Source organism: Amphiura filiformis, chromosome 6, assembly GCF_039555335.1.
Source record: "Amphiura filiformis chromosome 6, Afil_fr2py, whole genome shotgun sequence".
Classification (NCBI taxonomy): domain Eukaryota; kingdom Metazoa; phylum Echinodermata; class Ophiuroidea; order Amphilepidida; family Amphiuridae; genus Amphiura; species Amphiura filiformis.
This window is the reverse complement of record NC_092633.1, coordinates 56236124-56248452: the sequence shown is the minus strand read 5'-3', so window position 1 is coordinate 56248452 and position 12329 is coordinate 56236124. Positions and strand designations below refer to the sequence as shown.

The window sequence follows — 12329 nt, the reverse complement described above, 5'->3', positions numbered from 1 at the left end:
AACATTTTGAGCGCTCTATGTTCCAAATTTCATTTAAGCAACACCTAGCTAGGATTTCTAGTTCATCCAAAATCAGCTCTTGAGCTGTTATACGTGAGGCCTATTTCTGATATCCACCAGAGCTTCTCTGTGAGCTTCTGTTTATCATTTCTGGATACCAATACACACAATCAACTGCCTACAGGCTAACACACAAACAGTCTCACGCATTTTCAGAAATGAGAATCTTCAAAAACAAATTTTGTTAATTGGAAAACCATAAAGCCATAATCATCACCATTAAAATAAACCCTCCTTTTTCCATAAAAGTCACATAATAATTCCGTTTTAAAAGCGGAATATGTCGGGTTTTCTTCTTTTCCTCACATTTGTTAAAATTTTCTATCATTTTAAATTAATGATATCAGAAAATTTTTCACTTTTATGTATACTTTATCTGTATACTTTAACAACAACGGTGAACAAAATTTAATATTGCAGGAAAGATAAAATCACTTTTAACATGTTTAACATGTTTAATGTACTAGACATAAATTTCTTCCGTCTTAAAAACGGAATATGTCGGGATTTCTTCTTTTCCTCACATTTGTTAAAATTTTCTATCATTTTAAATTAATGATATCAGAAAATTTTTCACTTTTATGTATACTTTATCTGTATACATTAACAACAACAACAAAATATAATACTGCAGGAGAGATAACCTCACTCATAACATGTTTAACATGTTTAATATAGGCCTACTAGACATAAATTTCTTCCTCAGGAACACCGTCTATATTCAAGACAAAATCTTGATATCTTTTTGGTATCGTCCTGGTTCGGGTACTTCTCCTTACTTCAGCTGTAGCAGCCGGTTCAGGAGTAGGCCTAATCAAAATATCACTACCAGTGTCACCATTATCAATGGAGGAATTCAGGATAATTTCCTCTGGTGCAGTGGCTAAATCAGCATTTTCACTGACATCATGCTCGAAGTTTGCATGAATTTCATCGTCATTGTCATTTGGGGTGCTTGGTAAACCAATTTCATCATCTGTGCTAACAGCATCTGGGAAGACTCCATCTATATCAGTGGGGTCATCACCCTCCTCGTCAACATTTTCTATGTTTGGGGAGGGGGTTGGTGGAACCAACCAAGATGTTGGAGGTTCATCGCCCAGATATTTCTTTAGTCTGTTAGCATGGACTACTTTCGGTTTACTCCTAGCGTTGCGTTGTATCTTAAATACAACGTCGCACAATTGATCAATCACAAGGTATGGACCCTCCCATTGGAGGCTGAGCTTAGGGCAGATGCCTTTTTTTCTTTGCGGGTTGTGTAACCACACCGCATCACCTCTTTTAAAAAGGGCCCTTTTGTCACACCTGTGATCGTAATATTTCTTCTGTTTTTGGCTAGCTATGGTTAAGTTTTGCCGGGCATAATTGTGAACAAGCTCCAACCTTTCTTGGAGCTTATTTGCATAGTCAGTGTTATGCACTATACCCTCACCAGGAGGCTTGCCGAGTATGACATCTATTGGCAGCTCTACATTTCGCCCTAACATCATCTCGTTAGGGGAACACTTGAGGGATTCATGATTGGCACTTCGGTATGCCATCATCATGTATGGGAGATGGACATCCCAATCCTCTGGTTTCTTCTGCGACAAACATGGATAACATGTTTTGTATCACACGCATTTTTGTCGCTCAACCATCCCATTAGTTTGGGGTGTAGAGCTGATGATCTGACTTTGTCAACATCCAATAGTGTACATAACTCGGCGAAAACGTTGCTTTCGAAATTCCGTCCCTGATCAGAATGGATAATTCTAGGGACACCGAATCGGCATATGAACTCTTCTGCCAAGACGTTTGCAACCGTTTTCGCCTCCTGGTTCGGCATGGAGTAGGCTTCCATCCACTTGGTGAAGTAGTCACCTACTACCAGGATGTATTTATTACCTCTTTTCGCTTTCGGACAGTGGACCCATCACGTCTATTGCAATGCGTTCAAGTGGTGCCCGACATTATAAGTTTGCATTGGAGCCCTAGGAGTCCGACTTGGTGGCTTTTTGGCAGCGCATAAGTCGCACTTTTTTTTTCTTTGCCTGGCAAAATCACGCCAGCTCACCCACCAATATCGCTCACCAAGTCGGTTGATGGTTTTCTTTTCTCCTAGGTGCCCAGCTGTGCGGTGTTTATGCAAACTGTCAAACACCACTGAACGCATTTGCTCTGGCACGACCAATTTCCACACAACTTCATCACCCCAATCCGACACCCAGCGCTTGTATAAAACGCCATTTACTACGTGTAACTGGTCCCAGTGAGACCAGTAGGTTTTGAGTGTCGGATTTTCATGTGAAATTTGCTGCCATTTTGGTCTTTCATTTCCTGATTCTTTCAAAGAAATGATGCGTTTAAGGTTGAGATCTTGCATTTGAGCTTCCCTTAAACGTGATGGTGTCCACCGACACATCCAAGATTGATCGTTTTCGTCATTATCATGATTATGGTCATCTTCAGTTGCCTCTGTAACTGCAGCAACCATTGCTGGTTTAGGGGCTGCCGGCAACTCTTTGTCACCCAACGACAATGAATAATCATTGTTGTCACAATCAATGTCGTGGTCGTGACACAACTTGGGTCTACCTGACCTCTGTTTGATGTACATTGGGCGGGTTTCGCGCTTTTTGCCTCGATATTTTCGCACTGCTTACATGCAGTGCAAGGTCTTCGACTTAACCCGTCCGCGTTTTGATGAAAACGACCGGGGCGATGGCGAATTTCGTAATCATAAGTCCCCAGAATTTCAATCCACCGAGCCGTCTGGCCCTCTGGGTTCTTAAAATTAGTCAGCCATCTTAATGCCCCATGGTCTGTCCTGATTAGGAACTGTCTACCATACACATAGTGGTGGTATTCTTTGACACTGGCAACTATTGCTAATAATTCTCTGCGGGTTACGCCAGTAGCGCCTTCGGACTTGGTTAAAGTCCTGCTAAAATAGGCGATTGGTCGCTCAGTGCCATCATCGTGTGTGGTTGACAGGACTGCTCCTAGTCCAATATTTGAAGCGTCACAGTCTAAAATATAGCTGCTGTTCAAGCTTGGATATGCTAGGACTGGTGCAGTTATAAGTGCATCTTTCAGCTTTTGAAAAGCTTCGTCACACTTTTGTGTCCATTTGAAAGCTACATTTTTCTCTGTTAAGGTATACAGAGGTTTAGCTATGTCTGCATAGCCCTTAATGAATCTTCGGTAGTAGGGCGTGAATCCTACCCATGACCGTGTCTCTGTTAAGTTTTCTGGTTTTGGCCAGTCCTTGACTGCCTCTACCTTCTTTGGGTCTGTGCTTATACCATTTTCAGATACTTTATGCCCAAGGTAGATGACGCTCTTTTGAAAGAGTTCACACTTGTCTGGCCCCAGTTTCAAGTTAGCGCCTCGAAGGCGGCTGAAAACCTCCTCAAGTCTCTGGATGGCTTGATCAAAGGTGGTAGCGTGACTGATCACGTCATCCAGATATATAAGAGGCAAGTTTTCCACTGCAGACCAGCAAGTGTTTTCTCCATGAGCCTTTCAAAGCAAGCAGGAGCATTTGAGAGGCCAAAGGTAGGACTCGCCACTGCCAGTGTCCGTTGGTTTCAGACACGAAGGCTGTAATAGGTCGGCTAGATTCAGCCACTGGAACCTGCCAATAACCACTGGCTAGGTCCAGAGTGCTGAACCATTTTGCCCTTCAAGACAGTCCAGTGCATCGCCAATAAGAGGCAACGGATATGAATCGTTGATGGTTTTGTCATTTACGCGCCTATAGTCGACGCAACACCGCGTCGACCCCTTCTTTTTCTTGACCAACACTGTTGGTGACGCCCATGGACTCTCTGAAGGTTCTATTAACCCTCGTTTTGCTAAGTCTTCAACACGGCGTTTTCTTCACCTCGCATGTGAATTGGTTTTCGTCTTGCGGGTTGTTTAATTGGGGTTGTGTCATTCAGATTAATTTTGTGTTCAACCAGATTAGTTAACCCAATATCATCGGGTGAGCTTGCAAACACATCACTATATTTACAGAGTAGTTGAGTAACCTTTTCGGTTTGTGTTTCATCTAACTCTGCACAACTGCGTCGCCACAGATCAAGCAGATGGTCAGGGGCGCAATTTTGCACCTCCTCAGGAGTGCACTTTTGCGTCGACACATGGACGCTATTTTCTCCCGCCTTTTTATCTGTTGCAACATCGGTCACGTTTTGACAGCATGTGCTATCGGCATGATCGGCGTTGTTTTTCACAATCTCTGACACTCCATGACACGTGGCAGCTATGGTGTGTTTGTGAATTTTAATAGGCGTTGAAGTTGGATTGAGCACCCGAATCGGTATGATTTCACTTTGTGGGTTTATGAGTGTGCTGGCAATCATTACAGCGTGTTTTTTACAAAAACTTCACGCGGCTCAATCACACCCATTTCGTCATAATCTGGTTTTGTCAATAACTTTGCTGGCACCAGTTTTTCACTGTTTGGGGGATGATGGTTGTCTCCCTCACAGCAATCGGTGACAGACTTCTTTGGCATCTTTTGTGCTCACTGTCAGTTCAGTTTGTCCAGGGTTAGGCCTATGTACAATCAACTTTTGTGAATTTAAATTGATATCACACTTATACTTGTGTAAAAAATCATACCCCAATAGGCCTTCCTCATCTATGTCAGCGACATAGATGTTATGTTCAACATCTATGACCCCCATGTCTAGTTGAAATTTGCCAATTCCCATATTAGGAAGAGGGTGGCCATCTGCTGCTTTCAAGCCTGAGCCATCTTGCGGACGAGGTTGGGTATTTTTACACATTTGATTGTATGTTTTACAACTTAAACTTGTCGGGCGGCTTCCTGAATCAACCATAAATTTCACATCAACATTATTTACACCGGCATGGACAAATATGCCTTCATTATTTATAATCAATGAGCCTTTTTCAAATTCAGGCTTGGGCCTTTCATCACATTTATTTACATACACATCTTTCTCCACCGACCTCTGACCCTCGAGATCGGTCTCTAACGGTTTTCCGAACTATTTGAAGTCATACCAGTATTAGACTGAGCGGCATTCTGGGGTAGGCCTACACCCTGTGCCCTGCAATGTCTTTGTATATGACCTGGCTGGCCACACTTATAGCATGTATAGCTTTGCGTGTGTTGAAATTGTTGCGATATCTTTGACCGCTATTTGTACTCTCACCAGCACGTTGAGTTTGCTGAGCAGCCTTATTCTCTGATTGATTAATAGCCAACTTTTGGACCATTGTAACCAGGGTGGTTAACAGCTCTTCAGTTTTGTTGGGGTGGCTGTTTCTACCGTTCCGACCGCCCTAACACGACCAAATCCTGATGCTCTTTGGTTTTCGGCCTTTTTAAAAGCCTCACACTCGACTGCAATTTCAAGTGCATCATCGAGGGTTTTAGGCCTTGCTTGGAAAATTTTCCAGCGAAGGTCTGTGTCTTATAGCGCATCTAGGAACTGATCTTTGGCTAAGCTATCTTGTAATGCAAATGGTGCATCTGGATATGCATATTTTGCTATACTCATGGCGTAAGTTCTGAGCCAGTTCTGGGAGACTCTCTTCTTTATGTCGCATCCTCTTTTTAAGGAGCGTTCTGTTGAGCTCGGCTTTGTTTTCAGAACAGAACCGTCTTTCAAGTGCACCTACTATAGCTTTATAGCAGTGTCTTGATTTTTCATCAAGATCACTTAAAACTGCTCTTGCAACTCCTCTCAAACTACTGGCCAGGTATATGGCCTTGGCATCTTGTTGCCAGTTGTTTAGTTCGGTTATTAGCTCAAACTGTGTCAAATAGTCTGGCAACGGTGTTGTGCCATCATAAGTTGATGGTTTCATCAATGGTTTTGATGACCTACACTCATTATATAACGCATTACCGTACTGGATCTGTACGGGCCATGTGAGGTAAAACCCTTCCTCTGATTCACGGGTGACTCAGGTTGTGTGTGTTTGGGTCTTGTAGACTCCAAATCAAAGTCAAGGTAACTTCGTTCCTGTAGGTCTTGGCCTACTTTTATAAGCGTTTTAAGCTCATCTGTGGAACATTTCGGCTTTTTATTTCATCAAGCCTTACCTTGCTTTGTTCTAAGAACTCACGAAAATCCATTACCATTATAACCTCCGGTAGCGCCGTAGGTTCATCCATGATTTCGGAAAAATGCATCGAAATCCCACCGCTGCCACCAGTGTAATGATTTTTCCCCAAGGGGTATTTATAAGTTGGTACGGATTCCGGTTAATAAAATAACACGAACAACGTAAAGTGGAGCAAAAGACAAATCAAATACGGTATCACAAAGCAAAACAATTTATTCACACTATATGAAACCTATGTGACAAAAACCGCTATTATGAATTGTCATGTCATTAAAATATTGGTAAGTCGTACAGTGATGCACAGAAATAAAAGTACGTGTTCAAATGACAAGCTCCGAAACAAAAGTGATGACCGACTGTTGCTGAGGCACGTAGGCAGGCGCCAAAACATGCGCCAAAAAGTAAAGCCTGCCCTCCTCCACAACTGCTCAACAACAGTACAGCCAATCAGGGACGTGCCACGAGAGGGCGACGCAAATTTCCGTCTACCAGGCCGTGCATAAATGCGTCTACCTTTCGCCACAATCAAGTGTACCACAAAGATAAACGCATTAGCAACCATGTAGAAAGAAATTATAGGGATAATTAACATCGCAATTAGCATTAATTAAGCATAAAACAAGGAATAATTTGGTTATCATTAAGATAAAATAGCCAGAAAACGCCAATTCAGGATGTGCGCCCTGTGCATACTGAAGCAATCACGTCATGATCATGCGCGAGTCGATCGGTCAACAAACTCTCCAGGTCAATGTCCGTTAAGTCAGTCAAAGGCGACGCATTTTTACATCGCCCAAGTCATCATTTGAAGTAAGCTTAAATATACAAGTAAAAAGGTAAAGCCTGAAAAAGATAGGGAGACACCCGTAGGCTCAGGGCATTTCAATATGAAAGATGGGATTTTTGTGCAAACTGTTTGCCCTTGTTCTCACCAATCAGATTTTTACAACATGTCATATGTGAATTTACATACATGTATCTTTTCCTATAGCATGATGTAGTGTTCATTCATATAATGATGATGGAGCCATTTAATGGCATTTGATTCCAGTCAGTGTATTATGCTACAATATCAAGTTTCCCAGCCAGATCCAATGTCCCATCATCTCCCCATGCATACATGTTTCCAACCAGATTAATTAAAGTGCTGAATATTTCATGAGGATTGGCTCTCCTGCATGAATTGCGATTCATCAGGGACAGCTTTATATGCTGCTGAAGTCAACCTTTGAAGCATTCAAATACAAGAATTTTGAATGTACAAGAAAAGTGTTGGCATTTATTACCTTGTGGCAGGATACAGATCAGAGCAGTAACCAGGGTGTGCAACGCAGCCCCCTCCCAAATGTCAATCCGAAAAAATCTTAACTTTTTGGTTAAAGAAATCGCCCTTTTTGAAGGAAAAATTCAAAAAGGTTAACATTTTGGGGGAAAACGTTGGAAGGTTTTGTGATTCATACATTATTGAGAAAGGGGTCCAAAATGGAAATATATATTTTGATCAAATTGAGAGGAAAATTCAAAATCATAGGGAATTGACTGTGAATGACAATGACTTAATATGTCAGAGTGTAAAAGTTATGGGAAAACAACACAACATGCTCTGTTAAAGAAGAATTTTGTAATCCACAGCCTCATCCCTCACTTTCTTTTCAAAAAATTTGACATATTTATACCACAAGAAACCTCTGGCTACATGTTTGTGTGCAAACAATTTCTTGCAGATTAGTTCGCTTTTCAAAAATATCATAAATTTGTATGATTTATAATGTATTAAGGGGGTACTACACCCCTGCCCAATTTAGTGCCTATTTTTGCATTTTTCTCATTGATGACAAGTAAGATATGTATATTATAGGGGCAAGGACAGCAACTACTGCACTGGAAATTTTATTTCAGCCCAGACAACAGTTTTGGAGTTACAGTCAAAAATGAGGGAAAACCAGTATTTGATCAATAAATCAATAACTAACTTACCTTGAGTTGCTGAATTTTCAGTACAGTAGTTGTAGTCCTTGCCCTATAATAAACATATCTACTTGTCAACTATGTGCTATAATTTTTGAGAAAAATGCAAATATAGGCACAAAATTGGCAAGGGGTGTAGTACCCCCTTAACAGAACAAAATTTCAGCCCAGTGGCCTATAGAGCAATGTAATAATGCATACATGTAGTCATATATTACTTGCATGCAAAATCAGAATCAACAGAAATTTTGGGAATAATCTTTTTTCATGGATATCTACTCAAACATACCATAACATGAGGATGCCACAATCGCACAATACTCCTTTAAACTGTCAATTGATCATTAATTTCATGATTTCATTTATTCAATGGAAACAAAATTTGTGCCTGATGTACATGTACTATGCATTTTGTTTTAACAGAAGAAACATTTTCAGTGAATGACTGCATGTACCAGCTGAGGCTATTTATACAAAATGTATTTCTGGTTTCAAAGTATTTTGTCACATACAAGTTAAATGTACTTGCAGCTGTTATTGAATTACACAGACTCAGAAGTTGCATTGCACATCAAATGAGATCTAGTAATATTACATATGTCAAATCGGACAGTATTGAGATGGAAATTCAATCCTCAACTGAAAATATTAAAGGAGTGTGACCCTGTAACAGCCTCATCCCACTATGTTACCACATCAAAACAGATTTTGATATCAGAAGAAAGCTCATATATTTTACATATTACCCCTGGTAAAATGTTTTGCCCGAGATATGTTTCACTTGGATAATGTGAATAAAAATGTGGTGAAAAGTGGTAACCACACAACGGAGGTGTATTCTCGAATAACCTCGCATTTACCGTCAATCTTTGCACAGTAGAAAATACGCTGATAGAAAACACAATATGAAAAAATCTGACCACCCACAATATCAAATATCACTTCATACTCTCTGCAGCAGGAAAAGGTTACTCAATTTAACAGAGATGACATTTGAACAAAAGCACTGAAAATACCATTATGGTGCAAAAATATGTTGATAAGCGGATGAATGTCACTTAGTTTTTTGACTCGGTAGAAGAAGAAACTGAAAATGTTATAAGAATTACTGTATAGCTGATTAGCTGGGAAATGTTAATGAGGTTTAAATGCCTTTTGCAAGTGACAGGTTAAACATAAAAAACCTGTTTTGACCCCTATACATGTATAGCAGAATTTTGGATCAGATGAACATGTGAATTTGAAGCAACCAAAAAATTGTTTAGAGCCCTAAGAATTTGACAAAAATTTACCCCTGTGAAAATTTGCTACTGTTTAGCAAATGTACACACAGTGATATTCATGCTAGTACAGTGATATTCAATTAGTTTGTAATTGCATTCATGATCCTGTGTAATATGAGTTCCAAGTTAAATTCTATTACCGGTAATTATCTCTGTGGCAATATGTGGCCATATGTTGTCATTATTTTTGTGAACAGATTTGTTTGTGATTTTGTTCTTGGTTTTTGAAAGTGTGTACATAAGGTTGCTTATTTTGGAGGATCCTAAAAAATAAACATCTCTTCTATCAATATTACATGTGTCAGTGCTTGGCTTTATATTATTATGTGTCCATGTTGATTTGCAAAATAAGACTATTATCTAAAAAAATAAATAAACAGTGTTCCAGTAAATGTAAAATTAATTAAGACTGCGACATTAACTGTTAACTGAGTCAGAGCTGTATGAATGGTATTCAAGATTGATTTAGTCCTTATCTTCTGTAAAACAATAACCCTCTGTGTTTTTTTCTTGTGTTTCTTTTCATTTTGACAGGTACCACAGCACTTGTAGCACTTCTAGCTGACAATGAACTCATTGTAGCCAATGTTGGCGATTCACGGGGTGTCATGTGTGACCGTGAAGGTAGAACTATACCGCTCTCTTACGATCATAAACCACACCTTGCCCAGGAAAGAAAGCGCATCAAAAAAGCTGGTGGCTTCATTACATTTAATGGTGTGTGGCGAGTTGCCGGAGTCTTAGCCACCTCACGGGCAATCGGGGACTTCCCGCTTAAAGACAGAAACTTCTTAATAGCAGATCCCGATATACAGATATTTAATCTGGGTGATGTGGAGCCGCAATTTTTAATTTTAGCAACTGATGGATTATGGGATGCCTTCAGTAACGAGGAAGCGGTGATGTATATAAAGGAGCGTCTAGATGAGCCTCATTTTGGTGCCAAAAGTATCGTATTACAAGCATACTACCGTGGATCGTTAGATAATATTACTGTGATGGTGATTAATTTTAAGGCAAAAAATGGCAAGAATGGTATAATAAAGAAAAATGGGGTGGTGAAATCCAAAGATGTTTAGTGCAATATAATGTCAGATGAGTATGAGAAAGTCATAGGTAACAGACCTATGCCGTATCATATTAGTTGTAATGAATGACAGAAAAATCACTATAGTCCGTATACCTTTCCAGAGTCAGTAATATATTGTTTTTTATTGTATCTCTAAAACGTAATGATGGTAATAAGACATAAATTTTCAGAATGGAAATTGCACAAATCCAACTAGTAAAAACAGATTCCTGCAAAAATGGGCAGTTTTTGAAAAAATCAGGAAATTTGATTTTAAATAACTTTACGGCCTCGAGGAAGGTATATGGACTACAAATGTATAGTGATCAAATGCCTGTAGCAATTGTACATTTAAAATATTCAGTCATGGCTAGCAACTTTTTATAAAAACTTTGCCTTGGAAGTCAACTGCTAGCGAATTGATGCTGGCATGCTATACCATATTCACCTTGATTTGGCAGTGACGTCAGTGCGCATTTCATTGGGCGCAGCCTCAAATCGCTAGCATTTGCTCAAAGCACAGGTGAAAAAGGGTTTAAAAATACCACATAGATGCGCAAGCGAAACAGCCAATTCACGTGTTGACGTCACTTCCACTGCCACATCCAGGTGAAAAATGGTATAGTGATTTCGGATTGATATATCAGAACAAGCAAGAGATATATATATATATACATGTATAAAGGTGAAAATTCTGCTTAATATGACAGTTGGGTTATAAATGTTGTCTTGAAGTTGGAATTGAGACTTACAAATGGAATGAAGTTCCCAAAGGTATTAGGTTATAAAAGTTTGTCCTTGAAAGTTGAAGTAAGAATTGAGACTTACGCAATGAAGTTCTACAAATGTCTGGAGTCTTCATTACAAATAGCAGGCAAATGGCATATCATGTGATATGATCAAGCAATATGATGAAGACAATGGCTATTCCAGTTGAACTCCATACACCCCCTATGGAAGACATAATCTAAGTCTCCCACACAGGGGGTATATATTTCAAATGGAAACCCCATTTAAAATTCACACTACCTGTGTGGGTTGGAAAGTTGTGAAAAGTCAATTTTCAGATGAAGAATTTTTAATCAGCTTTAATTTGATGTAAATGTCATCAAAAAGGAACAGAAGAAATAAGAACATACTGTAATTGAAAACAGTGGGTGCTTAAACAAGAAAGCACATGGATTTGAATGGTAAATTGGCTCATAACCTGAAAATGACTTTGGCCATTACATCATTATCATTTTGCTTAATTGGGTCACTTATTGTGAATTCAAAGTTGATGCATTTAATGATTAAAATGATTCAAAATTGAATTACTTCATATGTGACACAATCTGGTCCATGGAGGCCAAAGGCGGCAAATTCAAAATTGAGATAAAGGCAAAAATATGATGTTAAAAAACCAATAAAATACATAAGTAAATAGACATCACAAAACTTCATAACTTTAGAACCAAGTATGCTAGACCTTTGGTGTTTTCAGTATAGATAGCGTAATGTTTGTATAAGGTAATAATTATAGTAACTCAATTGTCAAAAATGCCTCCTTCGGCCTTCATGGACCAGATTCTATCACATAATCCAAGCAAAGCAATACATGCTATACCTTTGCGTACCATCTACAACATTGATAACTATCAATTGACCTATTTTTTACCACTCCAGAAAATTGCAGAACTCTTTGCCCAAAGGAAAAAAATGTTTAAAAGCTTATAAAAAATTGTTATGTGTATACGTAATGTAAAAAAAAGTTGACAAAAGTGCTTGAATGTAAGTTCATACGTACTGGTGATAAACAATTTCAAGAAGTTTAAACTGACTTTCAGCACCAAAAATTCAAGGTTAGTGAATTTTGG

The 12329-nt window shown here is 39.2% G+C and overlaps 1 protein-coding gene across 1 annotated transcript in view; it reads left to right on the top strand.

Annotated features, from left to right (window-relative positions):
• LOC140155683 (protein phosphatase 1L-like) overlaps window positions 1–10747 on the top strand; it is a 29502-nt gene extending 18755 nt beyond the window's left edge. The window contains 1 exon segment of the mRNA XM_072178611.1: window positions 9939–10747. Within this exon segment, the coding sequence (XP_072034712.1) occupies window positions 9939–10483 (545 nt within the window). The 3' untranslated portion in view covers window positions 10484–10747.
• Window positions 10748–12329: the final 1582 nt, after the last annotated feature.